This window comes from Giraffa tippelskirchi, chromosome 12 (assembly GCF_054371585.1).
Source record: "Giraffa tippelskirchi isolate mGirTip1 chromosome 12, T2T-mGirTip1v1.2.pri, whole genome shotgun sequence".
Classification (NCBI taxonomy): domain Eukaryota; kingdom Metazoa; phylum Chordata; class Mammalia; order Artiodactyla; family Giraffidae; genus Giraffa; species Giraffa tippelskirchi.
In genome coordinates this window covers 61,038,586-61,061,922 of record NC_137286.1, presented here as the reverse complement: position 1 = coordinate 61,061,922, position 23,337 = coordinate 61,038,586, and the positions used below count along the sequence as shown (strand labels likewise).

Sequence of the window (23,337 nt, the reverse complement as noted above, 5' to 3'; positions counted from 1 at the left end):
TCAGGATTTGTCCATGTGTATTTCATTTCTACATTTCATTCCATTGTTAAATGATGTTCCATTGTACAGATATAACACATTTTTAAGATCCGTTTATCAGCTGATGTACATTTCCCAGCACAGTTTTAATCCTATCATAAATAAGGCTGCTATAAGAATTTATACACAAAACTTTGCATAGACATGTTTTCATTTCACTTTGGTATATAGCGAATATTGAAATTGTTGGGTCATATAATCTCTCTGTTAAACCTGTTGAGGAACTGCCAGAGTGTTTTCCATTGCAGTTAATATGGATCAATGATTTGCAATCCCATTGTATTATTATAAAATTCACATTATACTTGCTAAAGCTGTGCTATGGTCTGGATATTTGTGTCCCACTAAACTCATATGTTGAAATCCTAATTCATAAAAGTGATGGTATTAGTAGGAGGCTTCCCTGGTGGCTCAGTGGCAAAGAATCTGCCTACCAGTGCAGGAGATGCAGGAGACTCGGGTTGGATTTCTGGGTCTGGAAAATCCCCTGGAGGTAAAAAAGGCAACCCACTCCAGTATTCTTGCCTGGATAATCCAATGGACAGATCCAACCTCTTGCTGAGTCACTAAGTTGCTGATGACCTCTTTGGACTCCTCTTCTACCTTCTCAAATCCATGAAAATCATGAATGGGAAACAATTCTTCCAAACGCCATTCATGGTGATGGCTGAAACCTCACACCAAGCAAAGTCAAGGTGTTTTGTGGCCTTCTATTGTTTGCTTTGTCTCTATTTCATTTATTTCTGTTTTGATCATTATGAATTCCTTATTTATGCTAATTTTGGGTTTCATTTAGTCTTCTTTCTCTGGTTGCTTTAGGTATAAGTTTAGGTTGTTTATTCAGGATTTTTCTTGTTTACTGAGGTAAGATTGTATTGCTATAAACTTCCATTTTACAACTGCCTTTGCTGCATCCCTAAGTTTGGATCACCATAGTTTCATTTTCATTTATCTTTAGGTATTTTTTTACTTCCTCTCCCATATCACTTTCTTTTTTAAATTTACTTTTTTTTTAAATTTACTTTTAATTGGAGGATATTTTCTTTACAGTGTTGTACTAGTTTTTGCAATAACAACAACACGGTTCATCTATAAGTATACCTATATGCCCTCCCTCTTGAGCCCGCCCTCCCCTTCTCATCCTCTAGGTCATCACAGAGCACAGGGCTGAGTTCCCTGTGTTTTACAGCAAAATCTCACTAGCTATCTGTTTTACACATGTTAGTGTATATATGTGATAGTCGTTCAGTCATGTCTGACTCTTTGTGACCCTATGGACTGTACTCTCTCAATTTGTCCAGTCCTCTCCTTACCACACTGTGTTCACAAGTCCATTTTCTATACCTGTGCCTCTATTGCTACATGAAAATAGGTTCATCAGTACCATTTTTCTAGATTCTATATATGTGTGTGTGTGTGTGTTAATATACAATATTTATTTTTCATTTCTGACTTAGTTCAGTCCGTGTAACAGGCTCTAGGTTCACCCACCTCAGTTCAACTGATTCACATTCATTCCTTTTTATGGCTGAGTAATATTCTACTGTATATATGCATGACAACTTCTTTAGTTTTGTTTTAAATTTATTTTTTAATTGGAGGAAAATTGCTTTACAATGTTATGTTGGTTTCTGCCATACAAAACACAAATCAGACATAGTTATACATATATCACCACCCTCCTTAGCATTCCTCCCCCCTCCCATCCCACCCATCTACTTCATCTCAGAGTACCAGGCTGGGCTCCCTGTGTTGTACAGCAACTTCCCACTGGCTATTTTACACTTGGAAGTGTATATATGTCTTGGCTGCTGTCTTGGTTCATCCCTCTCTTTCCTTCCAAGGAGCAAGTTTCTTTTATTTCATGGCTGCAGTCATGTTCAGAGTGATTTATGAGCCCAAGAAAATAAAATTTGTCACTGTTTCCATTGTTTCCCCATCTATTTGCCACGAAGTGATGGGACTGGATGCCATGATCTTAGTTTTTTGAATGTTGAGTTTTAAGCCACCTGTTTCACTCCCCTCTTTCACCTTCATCAAGAGGATCTTTAGTTCCTCTTCACTTTCTGCCATTAGGGTAGTCTCATCTGCGTATCTGAGGTTACAATATTTCCTCTGGCAGTCTTGATTCCAGCTTGAGATTCATCCAGCCTGGCATTTCACCTGATGTACTCTTCCTGACCCAAGGATAAAGCCTGGGTCTCCCATATTGCAGACAGATTCTTTACCATCTGAGCGACCAGGGAAGCCATATATATATATATATATATACACATATATATGTATGTATGTATATGTATATATATATATGTATGTATGTATATGTATACACACACATATATGTCATATATGTATATGTATACACACACATATATGTCATATGTGTATATGTATATGTAAATATACTATATTCATTTGTCTCTTTCTCACTTAACTTACTTCACTCTGCATAAAAAGCTCTAGGATCACCCACCTCATTAGAACTTACTCAAAGCATTCCTTTTCATGGCTAAGTAATATTCCATTGTTTATATGTACCACAACCTCTTTACCCATTCATCTGTCGATGGGCATCTATGAACAGGTGGCTTCCATGTTGTAACTATTGATAATAGTACTGCTATGAACACTGTGGTATGTGTGTCTTTTTGGAGTATATGCCCAGTAGTGGGTTTGCTTTTCTTCTTTTCTCAGCTATTTGTAAGGATCCTCAGAAAACCAGTGAAAGGCAAAGAAGAAAATGAATGATATACTCAGCTGAATGCAGAGTTCTGGAGAAAAGCAAGGAGAGATAAGTGAACAATGCAAAAAACAGAGGAAAACAATAGAATGGGAAAGACTAGAGATCTCTTCAAGAAAACTGTAGATACCAAGGCAATATTTCATGCAAAGATAGGCACAATAAAGAACAAAAACAGCAAGGAACTAGCAGAAGCAGATGAGATTAAGAAGAGATGGCAAGAATACACAGAATAATTGGAAAAAACAGATCTTAATGACTCAGATAACCAAGAAGGGATTTCCCTGGTGGTTCAGACGGTAGAGCATCTGCCTACAATGCGGGAGACCCGGGTTCAATCCCTGGGTTGGGAAGATCCCCCTGGAGAAGGAAATGGCAATCCACTCCAGTGTTCTTGCCTAGAAAATCCAATGGATGGAGAAGCCTAGTAGGCTACAGTCCATGGGGTCGCAAAGAGTCAGACACAACTGAGTGACTTCGCTTTCTTTCTTTCTTTAACCAAGATGGTGTGGTCACTCACTTAGACATTCTGGAGTGTGAAATCAAGTGGGCCTTTGGAAGCATTACTACAAACGAAGTTAGTGGAGGTGATAAAATTCCAGTTAAGCTATTTCAAATCCTAAAAGATGATGCTGTTAAGGTGCTGCACTCAATAGTCAACAAATTTGGAAAACACAACAGTGGCCGCAGAAATAGAAAAGGTCAGTTTTTATTCCAATCCCAAAGAAAGGCAATGCCGAAGAATGTTAAAACTACCACACAGTTGCACTCATTTCACATGCTAGCAAGTTTATGCACAAAATCTTTCAAGCTAGGCTTCAGCAGTATTGAACTCAAACTTCCAGATGTACAAGGTGGATTTAGAAAAAAGCAGAGGAACCAGATTTCAAATTGCCAACATTTGTTGGATCTTAGGAAAAGCAAGGGTATTTCAGAAAAACATCTACCTGTCCTTCACTGACTATGCTAAAGCCATTGACTGTTGGATCATAACAAACTGTGGAAAATTCTTCAAGAGATGGGAATACCAGACTACTTTACCTGTCTCCTAAGAAACCTCTCTGTGGGTGAAGAAGAAACAGTTAGTATCAGACATGGAACAACGGACTGGTTCAAAATTGGGAAAGGAATATGTCAAGGTTGTCTATAGTCAACCTGCTTATTTAACTTATATGTGGAGTTCAGTTCAGTACACTTCAGCCACTCAGTCATGTCCAACTCTTTGTGATCCTGTGGCCTGCAGCATACCAGGCTTCCTTGTCCATCACTAACTCCTGGAGCTTGCTCAAACTCATGTGCATTGAGTCAGTGATGACATCCAACCATCTCATCCTCTGTCATCCCCTTCTCCTCCTGCCTTCAATCTTTCCCAGCATCAGGGTCTTTTCCAATGAGTCAGTTCTTCACATCAGGTTGTCAAAGTACATCAATATATATATATACATTTACATTGTATATGCAGAGTACATCAAGTGAAATGTCAGGTTGGATGAATCACAAGCTGGAATCAAGATTGCCAGGAGAAATATCAACAATGTGAGACATGCAGATTATACCATTCTAATGGCAGAAAGAGAAGAGGAACTAAAGAGCCTCTTTATGAAGATGAAAGAGGAGAGTGAAAAGCTGATGTAATACTCAACATTCAAAAAACTAAGATCATGGCAACAGGCCCCATCACTTCATGGCAAATAGATGGGGAAAAAGTGGAAGAAGTGAGGGATTTTATTTTCTTGGGCTCAAAAATTCACTGCAGACCATGACTGCAGCCACAAAATTAAGGAAGGAAAGGTATGACAAATAGACCATGTATGAAAAAGCAGAGTCATCAGTTTGCCAACAAATGTCCACATAGTCAAAGCTATCATTTTTCCAGTAATCATGTATGGATGTGGGAGTTGTAACCTAAAGAAGACTGAGCACTGAAGAATTGATGCTTTCAGATTGCGGTGCTGGAGAAGACTCTGGGAGTCCCTTGGACTGCCAGGAGATCAAATTAATCAATCCTAAAGGAAATCAACCCTGAATATTCATTGGAAGGACTGCTGCTGAAGCTGAAGCTTCAGTACTTTGGCCACCTGATGCAAAAAGCTGACTCATTGGTAAAGCCCTTGATACTGGGAAAGATTGACAGCAGGAGGAGAAGGGGGCAACAGAGAATGAGATGGTTGGATGGCATCATTCACTCAATGGACATGAGTTTGAGCAAACTCCAGGAGATAGTGAATGACAGGGAAGCCTGGTGTGCTGCAGTCCATGTGGTCTCAAAGAGTTGGATACAACTGAACAAGCACAACTTAGGTTGTGAGCAGGAGGACAAGGGGTGACAGGAGGATAAGATGGTTGGATGGCATCATTGATTCAATGGACATGAGTTTGAGCAAACTCTGGGAAATGGTGAAGGACAGGGAAGCCTGGGAAGCTACAGTCCATGCACTCTCAAAGAATAGGACATGACTGAGCAACTGAACAACAACTGAAATACTGTAAAGTTACTAATACTTTAATACTATGATATAAAGTCAATATGTCTTATGTTGTCTTTTAGAGAATAAGAGAAGGAAAAATATTTGCTACAGAAACATACTCATAACAAAATAAGGAAGAATACTCAAGACAATTACAGCCCTCTTTACTGTAATAGTATTCATTGCTGATATTTATAATGACCTTCTTCTATTACATATTCCCTTTGACTTTAGCAAATATCAAAGATAGTTATGGTTCTTAGTTGGTGGAGTGACCCAAAGCTTCTCTCACAAAGTACTGAGCCATTAGTAGCCCTGCTGGAGTTGGATTGTTTTTCATTGACCTCAACCAAAGAGCATGATAATACTGAGATGTCCTAGGGGATCCAGCATACTCTTGTATTCCAGTCATACGCTTCCTTAACTCCAGTGTGGAGTGATGTCATCCAATTTCCCCTCAGCAGTCAGAATCAATTACTCCAGCCAGCAGAGTGATTTCCTTCCTCGCCTGATGATTCAGAAGTATAGAAACCCAAAGTGGCTGGATGGCCATCTAAACCTCCAATTCAATGGAATCATAGGTCTCTCCTGTAGAAGATAAGATTTCTAGACCTGCAGAATATAAGTCATGAGAACTAGAAGCAAAAATTTCACTAGTGGGTCACTAAGGATAATAATGATAGTCCCATTCCCATCTCCATCTCTTGATTTCTGAAGCTGTAAACGCTTGCCATCAGAGAAATACCACCATCTACTGGATGATGATTCAAACTATATGCAGCCTCCTGGAGAGCCTTGCATTTATCCTGAAAAGTATTGCCACCTACCTGGCACTGCACCTGCGTTTTCAAAAAGTCATTTCCACCATCCACCAAGCCAGTGGAACATTGGAAGACCAATGAATTCCAAGAGCATGGGTATTTTATCACAGTTCTTTGCTGATACGTGTTGGACACTGGCATGAGGCACCCAAAGTGTCTGCCCAACCCAGGTGTCATTCTCAGGGCAAACAAATGCAGATCGTGACCAGTCCACTGGAAGGCAACTTATAGGAGAAACGTCTCTCCTGTTCTTCAAATGCAACTAAATGGCTCATATTTGATCATGCCTCATCTTTCTGAATCACACTGACATTCATGCTGTTTGTCTTTACTACAATTTGTAGGAAAGCACCACAGGACCATTTAATAATAGTATTTTTGACAGTCACATGCAATTGTCTAACCAATTCTCTCCATGACTGAAATGGAAATAGTTTAATTTAATACAGCGTTGGTCGTTGGGAATGCAGTCCTTTTTCCCTGAAATTGTATCCCCATTCACCGGCTTATTGTCTTGAGAAATGTTCCACAGTTGTCTCATGATTTGAGAAAATGCAAACTCCATCTCATTATCTTGCTGAGAAGCAATCAACATCAGAGATTCTGTGGCAATGTAATGTGCCTCTCATGGGAGTCAGTGTGAACTGAGCAGGACTCATTCTCTTCTTATTTCTCTTACCCACCCCCCTAAAAAAGAAAAAATCACCAAAAGAAAAATAATCCAAGCTTATCTATTGGATTTTTTTTTTTGCCTTTTGCCCCCCTTCACCCATTTCTCCCATTCTCCCACCCTTTGCCCTCTGCCTCTGGCAGCCACCAATCTTTTCTTTGTATCTATGACCTTGCTTTGTTTTGTATTGTTTTTCAGATTCAACATATGAGAGTGATCATAGGGTATTTGTTTTTTTCAGAGATTATTTCTATGTGAGCTAAATTGATGCAAATTGTTGCATGTAAACTACAGCAGAGGATGCATTGATGGGCATTTAGACTGCACACATTCTTTTAGAGGACCTCTTGATTCATGCGGCACTCAGGCATGGGAAAGTGAATCAAAAGGAGAGAGCAGCAAGTGTTGCCTCCCCAGGACTCAGTTCTCTTTGACTCTCCTATCTCTACAATATTTCTGCCCCTCCCTTCTGCTCCCAAAGCCCGCAACATCCTCCCCATACTCTCTCCATCATGTCTTCTCCTATAAGACCATTTTTCCTTCTGGTCAATCATACCCCTCCACCTAGCACACATCCATGAATCTCAAAAGCTCTTGATCCTTACTCTGTGTTTCAAGAATTTTTAGGTGTAATATGGGATGACCATTGGCAATGTATCAATATAAAAATATGAAAGGGGACTATTTTCTTTCAGAAAATGCCATTCTCCCAGCGAGACAAAGATATTTTCAGAGTCAGCCATCATACAGTAGTGGCTGCTCTCCTTTGACCCAATCTCACGTCCTCGTATCTGCTGTGAGTCCCTGGAACATCAATGTGAGCACATGTGAGCTGTGAGACAAGGACAGATTATGTCATGTGACACAGGTGACAACATGGGAGCTTTCCAAAAGGAAGGTAAAACCCCTTCATAAAGTGTTGTCAAATGAAAGATGTCATCCTCCAAAAAGAAACTAGAAAACAAATTACAGTTAGCATAGTAAAGTTTGAAAAGTCATGGTGATAATTTGAATATTGCTCTCTGGAAAGTCCTTTGCAATTTCATAGTAATTTTTGAGTTTTTTTTTCCCCAGAGTTTTTCTAATTGGCTGTTTCTGATTTATGGGGAGTGAGAGAAATGTAATTATGACTGGCTGAATCACAGGAAGTCAAAAATCACTGAATGTAGGTCCATTCTGTGGAATTAGACCATGTGCTATTATTATGTTTACCCAGTGACCATACCTTTGGAGTTGCAGCTATATCCAAGACTATTTGAACTTACTAACTGAACTAACATTTGGGCCAATTTAGGTATTATAATAGTATTGAATAAGTGTGAGTATTTTAATACTATTGGATAAATTTGGGTATTACAATATTATCATAACTTTAAAAATTAAAAAAAAATTACCATTACTAATATTTTGCCCACAATTTCCTCAAATGCACCTTTTCATTTGACCTATTTTTAGTTTCTACTTTTCCATATTAGAGAGACACAGACAAAAACAGTATTTTGGGGTGACTTTTTGGTGATAAGTTGCATGCTTCAGTAATTTTTAAACTGTCTCAAGTAAAGAAAAAGCATTCCAACACTCCTCATGCCAGCCAGAACCTTGCTTAATGCTGAGCTGTGGGGAGTACACATTGTACTAGTCCCACACATTTATGTTTGCTCAGGAAAACACAAGCACATATGCACCTGCACAGGTTGTGTGTTTTTTTGCTCAGACAAATTCATACTCGACGTATCATCCTGGATCTTGCATTTCATAAAGTGCTGCAGGCATCCTTCCAATGCAGTACATTTTGTGCTACTTCTTTTCAATGACTCTGAAGTAATCAAGAATTTGAAAGGAGCTTAATAGCTTACACCATTCCAGTTGTTTAAAAATAGCATGGCAATAAACGTGTGTGTCCATTTTGTTTTTATTCTATTAGTATCATTATTATTTTTTGCTTGTACTATATTTCTGTCAAAAAAATTCACAAATCAAAATTTATGAACACTTACTACAACAAATAGTGCCACATTTTATGCCATAATTTGATATGAATTGATAGTGTAAAAGTGTTTATTTTTCACCACTTTTGTCACGCTGAATGTTATGATACCTGTTACAATGAGTTTATATATACATATATGTATGTACACATATATTTTCAAGCTGCTATGAGACTAGAAATCAACTATAGGAAACAAAACCTGAAACAAACACAAAGATGTACAAAGATGTGGAGTCTGAACAGTATGTCACCAAGCAACCAGTGGATCATGGGATACATTAAAAAACACCAAAGCAAACAAAAAACCCCAAACTACCAAAAATGTACGGGATGCAGCAAAAGCAATTCTAAGAGGGGATTTTATAGTGATGCAAGTTTACCTGAGGGAAAAAAAGAGAAAAATCTCAAATAAACAACCTAAGCTAACATGTAAAGGAACTAGAAAAAGAAGAACAAGCAAAACCCAAAGTCAGTGAAAGTACGAAATCATAAAAATTAAAAAATAGAAACTATAAAAATAGAAAAGATTAATGAAACTACATGTTGACTCTTTGAAAAGATTAAGGAAAAAATACCATTTAGCCAGACTCATCAAGAGAAAAAAAGGCCAAGATCAATAAAATCGGAAATGAAAAAGAAGTTACAACCAACATCACAGAAGTACCAAAGATCATAAGAGACTATTCCAAACAACTATACTCTAACCTAGAAGAAATTAACAAATTCTTAGCAATCTACAATCTCTGAAGAAAGAACCAGCAAGAAATAAAAAGTATAAACAGACCAATCAATGAAACTGAATCAGTAATTTAAAAACTACCGACAAACAAAAGTCCAGGACCACATGGATTTCCAGGTCAATATTACCAAATATTTAGAGAAGAGTTAACACATATCCTTCCAAAACTTACAAAAATTTGCAGAGGAAGGGCAGCTCACAAACTTAATGTATGAGGCCAGCATCACCCTGAAATCAAAAGCAGACAATGATACAAACAAAAAAAAATAAAAATAAAAATAGAAGATTATAGGTCATTATCACTGATGAGCATAGATGTGAAAATCCTCAATAAAATAATAGCAAACTAAATCCAGCAATACATTTAAAGGATCCTACACCATGATCAAATGAGATTTATCCCAAGGATGCAATGATGGTTCATTATCAGCAAATCAATTAATGTAACACACCACATTAACAAGTAATCATCTTAATAAATGCAGGAAAACTTCTGACAAAATTCAACATTAATTTATGATTTAAGAGGTATGGAGGAAATGTACCTCAACATATAAAAACCATATATGATAACCCCACAGCTAAAACATGATATTCAACAGTGAAAAGCTGAAAGCATTTTCTCTAAGATCAGGAAGAAGATAAGGAGCCTTACTCTCACTACTTTTATACAATATGTTGTTGGAAGTTCTAGCCATAGCAATCAGACAATCAAAAGAAATAAAAGGCACAAAAATGCAAAAGAAAGAAGTAAAACAATCATTGTTTGCAGAAACTATCACTGTTTGCAGATGACATGATACTATACATAGAAACACTAAATACAGCACCAAAACACTACTACTATCACTGAATTTGGTAAAGTTGCAGCATACAAAATTAATGTGTAGGAATCTGTTGTATTTCTATACATTAACAGTGAACTCTCAGAAAGAGAAGTTTGAAAAGAAATCCCATTGACAATTGCATCAGAAAGATTAAAATACCTAGAAATTGACCTAACTAAAGAAGTAAATGATCTGCACTCCAAAAATTTGGCTTCCCAGGTGGCTTAGTAGGTGAAGAATCTGTCTGCAGTGCAAGAGACATGGGTTTGATCTCTGGATAGGGAAGATCCTCTGGAGTAGGGCATGGCAACCCACTCCAGTATTCTTACCTGGAGAATCCCATGGACAGAGAAGCCTGGCAGGCTACAGTCCAGAGGGTCACAAAAAGTTGGACATGACTGAAGCATCTAAGCACACACACACACTCCAAAAACTATGAGACATTAGTAAAAAAAAAAAAAATGAAGATAACACAAAAAGATGGAAAACACATTCTGTTCATGAATAAAAGAATTAATATTTTGATATGACCATACTACACAAGGTAATCTACAGATTAAATGCAGTCCCTATCAAAATACCAATGGCATTTTTCACAGAACTGGAGCAAATCATTTTGAAAATTGTATGGAAATGCAAAAGACCTTGGATAGCCAAAGCATTCTTGAGAAATTAGAATTGAGCTGGAGGTATCATGAACACTGACTTCACTATATTATGAAGGTGCAGTAATCAAACCAGCATGGTTTTGGCACAAAAACTGACACAGAGATTAATGGAATAGAATAGAGAGCCCAGAAATACACGCATGCACTTATGATCAATTAATCAATAACAAAAGAAGCAATAATACATTTTGCAGAAGACAGTCTCTTCAATAAGGGAGACCAGGAAAGCTACATGGAAAAAATGAAGTTACAATATTTTCTCATATCTCCTACAAAAATAAACTCAAAATGGAATAAAGATGCAAATGCAAAATGGGAAATCATTAAACTCCTAGGAGAAAACACAAGCAAGATATTTTTTGACAAAAATTGCAGCAATATTTTTTAAATATATCCCCTAAGGCAAATAAAGCAAAAGCAAAAAATAAACAAGTTGGAACTAATAAAACTATAAAGATTTGTACAGCAAAGGAAACTATTAACAAAATGAAAAGACAGTCCACTGATGGGAGAACTTATTTTTAAGTGATATGACTTGGGAGATAAGGGATTAATATCCAAAAATATCAATAGTTCATACAATGTCAAAAAACATACAGTGTGATTATTAAAAAGGGCAATAGACATGAATAGGCATTTTTCCAAAGAAGCTATATAGGTGGCCAACAGTCTTGTGAGAAGATGTTCAATATAATTAATCATCAGAGAAGTGCAAATCAAAACTGCAGTAAGAAACCTCATACACATCAGGATGACTATCATTAAATAGAAGACACGTATCAAATGTTGGCTAGTGTGGGGAGAAAAGGGATCCCTTGTACACTGTTTGTGAGAATATTAATTGGTATACCCACTGAAAGAAGATTATGGAGTTTACTCAAAAACTAAAAAATAGTTTCCTATGATCCAGCACTTCCACTCCTGGACCTATATTCAAAGATAATGAGAACTGTAATTCAAAAATATACATGAACCCTAATGTTTGTGACAGCTTTATTCACAATAGCCAAAATATGAAAGTAACCTTAGTTTTCATCAACAAATGAATGGATAAGGAAAATTATATATATATACACATATACATATATATGTATACATACACACTCACAATGGAATTTTAGTCATACAAAAGAATGAAATTTTGCAAGTTGCAGCAATATGTATTATACTTAGTGAAATATGTCAGACAGACAAAGACAAAAACTGTATGTTATAAGTTACATGTAGAATCTAAAAAATAAAGCAAATGAACTTATAAAACAAACAAAAAAAATAGACTCACAGATATTGAGAACTAAGTAATAGTTACCAATGAGGGGTGAGGCGGGAAGGAGGGACAAGATAGGTACATGAGATTAAGAGAAATAGACTATTATATATAAAATAAATAAGGTTCTAGGATATATTGTACTGCACAGGGAACATACCCATTATTATACAATAACTTTAAGTATAATCTATAAAAATTTTGAGTCACAATGTTGTACACCTGAAATTAATACAATATTGTAAGTCAACTATAACTCAATAAAAAATAAGTGAAGGAAAAATTGAATAACATAAATATCTCTAGAAAGTTTTCAAATATTTTCAAATGAAATAATACACTTTTAAAAGCACTTATGAATTGGAGACTTTTGTTTCTGGGAAGATATAATTGATATCTTTACCTTATTTCTCCTACTAAATACAAAACTCCTGAAAATTATGTGAAACACATATTTTAAAATTTTTAAGGGTGATGATAAGATGGAACAGCTGTGGAAAGAAGGTAAGTTATTTTACATTAACTCTAGCTCAACAAATTCATGTCAATGTATGGCAAAACCACTACAATATTGTAAAGTAATTAGCCTCCAATTAAAATAAATAAATTTAAAAAAAAAGAAAAGGAAAAAGGGAAAAATGTTGACATCATGTAGGATACATTAGCATCATACACTCATGCACACACACACACTGATTGCATAGAAATGTGACAATCAAGTAGAAAACCCTTGACCAAAATAATTTCAAAATGACTATTAATTGAAATATATAATAAAAGTATAAAGTAATTATATTTAAAATTTAAAAGTATTTATCTGGGCATGCTTTAAGAAATGATTAAACATAAATACAAAATACAGAAGTGAGTAATGGTATTAATAATATAAAAATTTCAATTTCAGCATGTCAAATATATAAGAAAAATGCCAACAGAGAGGAAACAACTGGAAATGGGAGGCTTTCTCTAGTCATTCAGTATTACTCAAAAACAGTTATGATGCCCCTCCAAGGATTTTAGAAGGACCTCTATCTGTAGGTCTCCATGATACCAACCATAGTGTAATGCAATAAGTGAGCAGGTAGAGATCCTAAAGTCAGAAAATCTAAGTTTTTATTCTGGCTCCGTCATAGGTACACGACTCAGAATCTCTGTGCTTCAGCTTTCTCATCTGTAAAATGGAGACAGCAATACCTATGCCACTAGGATTGTTGTGAGACTTAGCATATTGAAAGTCTTGAAGTATTGCCTGCTGCCTCACAACAGATAGCAATATGATGATGGTGGTGGTAGTGATGATGATGATGATAATGACGATATTAATGGTGGTAGTGATAGTGATGATTACTATGGTAAAGAAGAAAAGATGGTGAAAGTGGTAATGGTAGTAATTAATAGGAAAAGAGGCATACGAAGAGGACTCAATGGCTAAGAAAATTACTGACATTTTCCTCCCAAATTCACATGCCCTCTGAAACTCCAACTACTTTTGTTCTTTCAAGTTAATGCATGCATCTTCAGAAGAGTATGGTTAACTTAAATATAAATAATTAAATACGTTTTATAGAAAATATTTGTTGTTCTGTCACCAACTTGTGTTTGACCCTTTGTGACCCCTGGACTTCAGCACGTCAGGCTTCCCTGTCCCACACCATCTCCCAGAGTTTACCCAAATTCATGCCCACTGAATCTGTGATGCCATCAAATCACCTCATCCTCTTTGCCCTCTTTTCCTTCTGCCTTCAATCTTTCCCAGCATCAAGGTCTTTTGCAATGAGTTGGATGTTTGCATCAGGTAGCCAAACTATTGGAGTTTCAGCTTTGACATCAGTTCAGTTCAATCGCTCAGTCGTGTCTGACTCTTTGTGACCCCATGAATTGCAGCATGCCAGGCCTCTCTGTCCATCACCAGCTCCTGGAGTTTACCCAAACCTATGTCCATCGAGTCAGTGATGCCATCCAACCATCTCATCCTCTGTTGTCCCCTTCTCCTCCTGCCCCCAATCCTACCCAGCATTAGGGTCTTTTCCAATGAGTCAACTCTTCGCATGAGGTGGCCAAAGTATTGGAGTTTCAGCTTCAACATCAGTCCTTCCAATGAACACCCAGGATTGATCTCCTATAGGATGGATTGATTGGATCTCCTTGCAGTCCAAGGGAATCTCAAGAGTCTTCTCTAGCACCACAGTTTGAAGGCATAAGTTCTTGGGTACTCTGCCTTCTTTATGGTCCAGCTCTCACATTTGTATATGACTACTGGAAAGACCATAACCTTGACAATATGGAACTTTGTTGGCAATGTAATGTCTTTGCTTTTTAACACACTGTCCAGGTTTGTCGTAGCTTTCCTGCCAAGAAGCAATCATCTTCTAATTTCATGGCTGCAGTCACCATCCACAATGATTTTAGAATCCAAGAAGAGGAAATCAGTCAATGTTTCCACATTTTCCCTATCTACTTGCCATGAAGTGATGGGACTGGATGCCATGATCTTAGTTTTTTAATATCAAGTTTTAAACCGGCTTATTTACTCTTCTCCTTTACCCTCATCATGAGGTGCTTTCGTTCCTCTTCACTTTCTGCCATTGCTTCATCCGCATATCTGAGGTTGATATTTCTCCAGGCAAACTTGATTCCAGTTTGTAACTCATTCAGCCCAGCATTTCTCAAGATGCCCTCTGTGTATAAATTAAATAAACAGGGTGACAAAAAAACCAGCCTTGTTGTACTTCTTGGTACGCCTTTTCAAAAGAGGACTTTCAGCAGTATTTTACAGAATTGATTCAGTATTCAACCTTGATTTTGGAAAATATTTTAAAAAGCTGTTAGGAAAGCTTTACGTACATACATATATATGTATGTATGTATATTTGCGTTAAGGCCATGAACATTTCTGGGGTAGTAAGGCTCAAACACAAAATTACTCAGCCAAACTTTTAGATCAGAGAGAAATGAATATTTCAGAGGTATCAATAGTGGCAGGCATATAGAGTGTGAAGTTCTACATATACCTATTCGGATTCGGGAGATATGCTCTTTTTATAATTAGTTTGACACTTCACAAGCTCATGTTACAAAATTCTTTCCTAAAGTTTATATAAGTTCACTGAATATTTTGAAATCTGGCATGATGAAGATGCTAGCTATATGTAGTCAACGTCACACAATGCTAATGAGTGAAGAGTAAGATAACAAAGTTAACTTTTCCACAAACCAATCCTGTATCTTGGAATTGCCTTTTAGATTATATCTTGTTTTCCAAACTGACTGTTTATATATGATGGATTTGAAATTCCAAAAGAAATCAATAAATTATTCTTCTGAAAGATTTGTAAAAACTCTTATACAGAAATTCCATTTCATATTAAACCATAACATTTATTGATAACTTAGCAAAAATAGCCTTTTAATTATTAAATGTAGTTAAAATTGGAGTTTTTTTGTGTTTTGGTCAAAATCAGTTTAGTATAAGACATTGATTCTAAATAATAAAAGATGAAATGAGAGTTATATTTAGAAATATCTGGTAAGATGAAAGTTAGTGGGCCATCTTTCCCTGTCCATGACCTAAAAAGACAGAGTTGAATTTCTTTTGAGATCATAATTTAGGTGTTATAAAATGCAAACATTTTCACATTTGTAACGTACATGTAATCACCATCCAAAACAAGATAGAGAATCTATATTTTCCTCATCTCAGTGAGTTCATTCATGTCTCTTTCTGTTCTCCAGGCCCACATTAGGGTGATTAGTTTTTACAATGAGTACATTTGTTCATACGTTGTTCTCTGAACTGTTGAAAATGAAGCAATTTAGCATAGTAACAACTGTCATTTCTTCCAAATTTCTTTTCACAGCTCTAACATAAGATACAGATGACTTTCATATTTTACATGAGCATGAAAAACTTAAATTTTGTAGATGATACTCAAAGGGGACTGAAAAACCCTTTGACATTGGAGGCCAGTGGGATTTGATTACAGAACTTCCACAGGACTGGTGAAACAGACCCTTGGAGGGCATAAACAAAACCTTGTGTGCACCAGGAGCCAGGAGAAAGGAACAGTGTCTCCACAGAGACTGAGCCAGACTTGCCAATGAGTGTCCAGGAATGTTCGATGGAGGTGTGGATAGAGAGTGGCCTGCTGCAGGGTCAGAGGCACTGAATACTAGGGTGCCTGCACAAGTCCTTATGAAGGAGGTCACCATTAGCTTCATTATCCCTACTATAGTTTGGCTTCAGGCCAAAAAAAAAGGGCGGGAACACAAAATTGGATTAAATATTTACTGATCATGGCCACACTCATCAAAACAAGACCCAATTTGCCCCAAAGTCAGTCTCTCCCATCAGGAAGCTTCCATAAGCCTCTTATCCATCAGAGGGCAGACAGAATGAAAACCACAATCACAGAAAACTAATCAAACTGATCACTTGGACCACAGCCTTGTCTAACTCAATGAAACTATGAGCCATGCCATGTAGGGCCACCCAAGAGGGATGGGTCAAAGTGGAGAGTTTTGACAAAACGTGGTCCACTGGAGAAGGGAATGGCAAACCACTTCAGCATGCTTGCTTTCAGAGCACCATGAACAGTATGAAAAGGCAAAAAGGTATGACACTGAAAGATGAACTCACTAGGTTGGTAGGTGCCCAATATGTTACTGGAGAAGAGTGGAGAAATAACTCCAAAAAGAATGAAGAGAGGGAGTCAAAGCCAAAACAGCACCCAGTTGTGGATGTGCCTGGTGATGGAAGTAAAAGTCCGATGCTGTAAAGAACAATATTGCATAGGAACCAGGAATGTTATGATAGGTTGTTGCTGAACCATGAAAGATGCCAGGATTCTTGGCCTCCAGAGGAGAAGACTTTAATCCAGGGCCAGAGACGAGGCTTGATCGCTCACAGCTTTTGTGCAATAGAGTTTTATTAAAGTATAAAAGTGATAGAGAAAACTTCTGACATAGACATCAGAAGAGAGTAGAAAGAGTACCCCCTTGCTAGTGTTAGCAATGGAGTTATATACCTTTTAAGTAGTTATTACAATGAATCAAAAGAATGTCTCAAGTTTGTGAAAATTTTAGCAGAACCACTCCCACAATTTACATTTTAGGATAACAAGATTAGAATTTAACAATAGAAACATCCTACCAGATCCACTCCCATAATATACATTCTAAGATATCAGGGTTAGTCAGAAGGTTTTCAGGAAGGAGAAACTGTCCTCCAGCAGGATGCATTGTTGTTGTATAATCCCTAGTACAGAGTTTAAACTGAGTTGTGTAATTGAGTAAGACTAAGGAATATAGAGGGGAAAAAAAGTTTGTCCTTTTCTCCTCCTTGAGACTTCCAGTCCCCTATCTCCACTTCGAGACCCCCAGACCCCTTTCTCTTCCTTGGGGACCCCTGGACTTCTTATCAACCTGCATAGAAATTGACTCTCTCAGTTAGGTCCATGAATCAAGGTAAACTGGAAGTGGTCAAACAGGAGATGGCAAGAGTCAACACTGACAATTTAGGAATCAGTGAACTAAAAAGGACTGGAATGGGCAGATTTAATTCAGATGACCATTATATACTACTGTGGACAAGAATCACTTAGAAAAAACGGAATAACCCTCACAGTCAACAAAAGAGTCCAAAATGCAGTACTTGGGTGCATTGTCAAAGCGACAGAATGATCTCTGTTCGTTTCCAAGGCAAAGAATTCAATATCAGAGTTATCCAAGTCTATACGTCAAGCACTAATGATGAAGAAGCTGAAGTTGAATGGTTGTATGAAGACCTACAAGACCTTCTAGAACTAACACCCAAAAAAGATGTCCTTTTCATCATAGGGGACTGGAATGCAAAAGTAGGAAGTCAAGAGATACCTGAAATAACAGACAAGTTTGGCCTTGGAGTACAAAATGAAGCAAGGCAAAGTCTAACAGAGTTTTGCCAAGAGAACACACTGGTCATAGCAAACATCCTCTTCCAACAACACAAGAGAAGACTCTACACATGGACATCACCAGATGGTCAATACCGAAATCAGACTGATTAGATTCTTTGCAGCTGAAGATGGAGAAGCTCTATACAATCAGCACAAACAAGACCAGGAGCTGAAAGTAGCTCAGATCATGAATTCTTTATTGCCAAATTCAGAGTTATATTGAAGAAAGTAGGGAAAACCACTAGACCATTCGGGTATGACCTAAGTCAAATCCCTTACAGTGGAAGTGACAAATAGATTCCAGGGATTAGATCTGATAGACAGAGTGCCTGAGGAGCTATGGCCAGAGATCTGTGACATTGTACAGAAGGCAGTGATTAAGACCATCCCCAAGAAAGAAGAAATGCAAAAGGGCAAAATGGTTGTCTGAGGATGCCTTACAAATAGCTGAGATAAGAAGAGAAGTGAAAGGCAAAAGAGAAAAGAAAAGATAACACCCATTTGAATGCAGAGTTCCAAAGAATAGCAAGGAGAGGTAAGAAAGCCTTCCTCAGTGATCAATGCAAAGAAATCGAGGAAAACAATAGAATGGGAAAGACTAGAGATCTCTTCAAGAAAATTAGATACCAAGGGAACATTTCATGCAAAGACAGGCACAAAAAAGGACAGAAACGGTATGGACCTAACAGAAGCAGAAGATATTTAGAAGAGGTGGCAAAAATAAACAGAAGAATTATACAAAAAAGTTTTTTTTTTTTTTTTGCAGTCCATGGGGTTGCATAGAGTCAGACACAGCTGAGTGACTGAGGTCTGTATATTATCATGCTGCTTATTTAACTTATATGCGTAGTACATTATGTGAAATGCCGGGCTGGATGAAGCACAAGCTGGAATCAAGATCGCCGAGAGAAATATCAATAGCCTCAGATATGCTGATGACACCACCCTTATGGCAGAAACTGAACAGAAACTTAAGAGCCTCCTGATGAAAGTGACAGAGGAGAGTGAAAAAGGTGACTTAAAACTCAACATTAAAAAAACTATGATCATGGCATCCATTTGCATCACTTCATGGCAAATAGATGGGGAACCAATGAAACAGTGACAGACTTTATTCTCTTGGGATCCAAAATCACTCCAGATGGGGACTGTAGCCACTAAATTAAAAGATGCATGCTCCTTGGAAGAAAAGCTATGACCAATCTAGACAGCATAATAAAAGACAGAGACAGTACTTTGCAACAAAGGTCCGCCTAGTCAAGGCTATTGTTTTTCCAGTAGTCATGTATGGATGTGAGAGTTGGACCATACAGAAAGCTGAGCGCTGAAGAATTGATGCCTTTGAACTGTGGTGTTGGAGAAGACTCTTGAGAGTCCCTTGGACTGCAAGGAGATCCAACCAGTCCATCCTAAAGGAAATCAGTCCTGAATATTCATTGGAAGGACTTATGCTGAAGCTGAAACTCCAATAATTTGTCCACCTGATGTGAAGAACTGACTCCTTGGAAAAGACCCTGATGCTGGAAAAGATTGAAGGCAGGAGGAGAAAGGTTTGACAGAGGATGAGATGGCTGGATGGCATCACCTACTTGATGGACATGAGTTTGAGCAAGCTCTGGGAGTAGGTGATGGACAGGGAAGCCTGGCATGCTGCAGTCCATGGGGTTGCAAACAGTCGGACACAACTTGGTCGCTAAACAACAACAACCAATTACATAATATTGTACATCAACTACTCTTCAATAATAATAATAAATATAAATATGTAGTAAATAATAAAAGCTATATATATAATAAAGTTTATAATAAAAAAGTAAATTTGCCTTTCCTGAGATCTGGACAGACTAAGCCCTGGAAAAGTTTAGAAGGTCTGGTGAGAGTGAGCCAGGCAGTTAGATCAGATCCATACTTTACATGTCAACTACAACCAAGCCCTCCACATCCAGAGAAATATTCTATGTTCACACAGACATGGCTTATGGCTGTTCAACTTTTGTTGATCATGAAGATCTGCAGCAAAAATCTTCTAGGTTAAGTGGCCATTGCCCATTCATTTTTGGAGTTTCTATGCATATGAGGAAAAGTTAATGATTAAATATGGACTAAAATTTCAACTCCTATTAAATGATCAGAATTATAATTTTGACTTTAATGTGTTACAATTCTATATCTTCAAGTGTTAATATTTGTTTTGCATTTTTAGATGGCTACCCCAAAGAAGAAATGATTTATAGATGGAGAAAAAATTCGGTTGAGGCAGCTGATCAGAAATCCTGGCGGCTTTATCAGTTTGACTTCATGGGCCTCAGAAACACCACAGAAATTGTGCAAACATCAGCAGGTAAGAGATAACTTAAAGAAGTGTAATTCTCAAAAACAAACAAACAAAAAAAAACCTCTGACTTTTTCCCTTGATGCCTGAGACATACTTTTCATGTAGAATTCCTTCCTGTGTGTGGTTTAGCTAATTATATTCAGGCAGCCATGATTCCTAAGTGACATTTGAGGCAAAACAGCTCATCTAAAAGTAAAAAATGTTCAATGTTTTGGTTACAATTGGGAAAGGGTGATTAGAATTGCCTTACACTTTTAAATTGAGACAATGTTGGCATTATCTATAAATCCTCTCATCACTGACCAGATTCATATAAATTTCACTAATGGTAAGAGTTCTACCAACTTTCCACATACATGATAAACATGAGATACTATAGATAATACACAAAACAAAAAGCTGATCTGAAATGTCCTTTTTTTTTTTTTTTTTTTTTATAAATTTATTTATTTTAGTTGGGGGCTAATTACTTTACAATATTGTAATAGTTTTTGCCATACATTGACAAGAATCAGCCATGGGTTTACATGTGTTCCCCTTCCCGAACCCCCCACCCACCTCCCTCCCCCTCTCATCCTTCTGAAATGTCCTTTGAGTTTCAGTTTCTAGCTTCTTCCTTTCCTTCAAACTCTCTTTTTCAATATATTGAGCCCAATAATTATCCACCAATTTGATTTTAAGTGAACATTATATGCGTATTATAACACATGTATTTAGATGAAAGAGATGCTTCACCTATTAATGTCTTTAAATACATTCTTTGTTTTATGGATATTTTTTGTTTGTTTTCTGGTAATTCCCAAATAAGAATCTATGGTTCACTATTTTGCAATTCATTTTTTTCCAACATGATTTGGAGATTAGATAGGTTTCAAGTCAGCTTTTCTTCTGGTCTAGTTATTTGCTAATATAAATAATTTATTGGCTTTTAAAACCTATAATAATTTGCTTCGTATGACTGGATTAAAATGTAAATTTTAATAATTATTAGTAAATATCTTTAAAGAACAGTCTGGATTTTTTTTAACTTTTTATTTTGTATCAGGGTATAGCCAATTAACAATGTTCTAATAGTTTCAGGTGAGCAGCAAAGGGACTCATTCATACATATACATGTATCCATTCTTCCCCAAACTCCTCTCCTGTACAGTCTGCCACATAACACTGAGAAGAGCTCCATGTGCTGTACAGCAGGTCCTTGTTTGTTGTCCATTTTAAATATAACATTGTATACATTTCCATCCCTAACTCTCTATCCCTTTCCCCCATCCTCCCCCCAGCAACCATAAGTTCATTCTCTATATCTTTGAGTCTTTTCCTGCTTTGTAAGTATAAGTTCATTCGTATCATTTCTTTCTAGATTCCACATACAAGGGATGTCACATGATATTTCTCCTTCTCTGTCTGACTTCACTCCATATGACAGTCTCTAGGTCCTTCCATGTTGCTGCAGATGACATCTTTTCCTTCTTTGTAATGGCTGAGTAATATTCACTGTCTGTATGGACCAGGGCTTCTTTGTCCGTTCTTCCGTTGACAGGCTTTCAGGTTGCTTCCGTGTCTTGGCTCTTATAAACAGTGTTGCAGTGAACACTGACATGCCTGTATCCTTTTGGAACACGTCGTTCTCTGTATATTTGCCCAGGAGTGGAATTGCAGGGTCATAGGATAGCTCTATTTTTAGTTTTTTTAAGGAACTTCCATCTGTTCTCCATAGTGGCTGTACCACTTTACATTCTTATCAACAGTGTAGGAGGGGTCCCTTCTCTCCACACCCTCTCCAGTATTTATTGCTTGTGGATTTTTTGATGATAGCCATTTTCGACTGGTGTGAGGTGATATCTCATTGTAGTTGTGATTTCCATTTCTCTAATAATTAGCGATGTTGAACATCTTTGCATGTGCCTCTTGACCATCTGTATGCTTTCTTTGGTGACATTTTTATTTGAGTCTTCTGCCCAATTTTTTATTGAGTTGATTGTTTTGATGCTGTTAAGTGTCATAAGCTGTTGTAAATTTTAGACTAATTCCTTGTTGCTCACCTCATTTGCAAATAATTTCTGCCATTCTGTGAGATGTCTTTTTGTTTTGTTTGTTTCTTTTGCTGTGAAAAAGCTTTTGAGTTAAAAAAAAAAAAAAAAAAGCCATTCAGTCCTGTCCGACTATTTGCGACTCCACGGACTATATAGTTCATGGAACTTTCCAGGCCAGAATACTGGAGTGGGTAGCCTTTGCCTTCTCCAGGGGATCTTCCCAACCCAGGGATTGAACTCAGGTCTCCCACATTGCAGGCAAATTCTTTACCAGCTGAGACACAAGGGAAGCCCTTTGAGTTTAAGTAGGACCCAATTGTTTACTTTTGGTTTTATTTCTATTATTCTGGGAATAATGGATTGAAAAAGATACTGCTGAGATTTATTTCAGAGAATGTTCTGCCTATGTTTTTCTCTAGGAGTTTCACAGTGTCTGGTTCTCAAGATTGTTTTGGCTATCCAGGGTCTTTTGTGTCTCCATACAAATTTTAAGATTTTTTTGTTCTAGCTCTGTGAAAAATGCCATTGCAAATTAGATAGGGATTGCATTGAATCTGTAGATCGCCTCGAGTGGTATAGTCATTTTGACAATATTGATTCTTCTGATCCAAGTACATGATACTTCTTTCCATTTCCTTATGTCGTCTTCTATTTCTTTCATCAGGCCCTTATAGTTTTCAGAGTACGGTTCTTTTGTCGTCTTGTATATGTGTGATAGCCAATCAGTGGTGTCCAACTCTTTTCTACCCCATGGACTGTAGCCCGCCAGGCTCCTCTGGTCTGTGAAATTCTCCAGGCAAGATTACT

The 23,337-nt window shown here is 37.2% G+C and overlaps 1 protein-coding gene across 11 annotated transcripts in view; it reads left to right on the top strand.

Annotated features, from left to right (window-relative positions):
• GABRG3 (gamma-aminobutyric acid type A receptor subunit gamma3) overlaps window positions 1–23,337 on the top strand; it is a 681,490-nt gene that overhangs the window by 571,389 nt on the left and 86,764 nt on the right. For all 11 annotated transcript variants that reach the window (XM_081551391.1, XM_081551392.1, XM_081551395.1 and 8 more), the window contains one exon: window positions 20,366–20,503. In XM_081551391.1, the coding sequence (XP_081407517.1) occupies window positions 20,366–20,503 (138 nt within the window). The remainder of the gene's footprint in view (window positions 1–20,365; window positions 20,504–23,337) is intronic.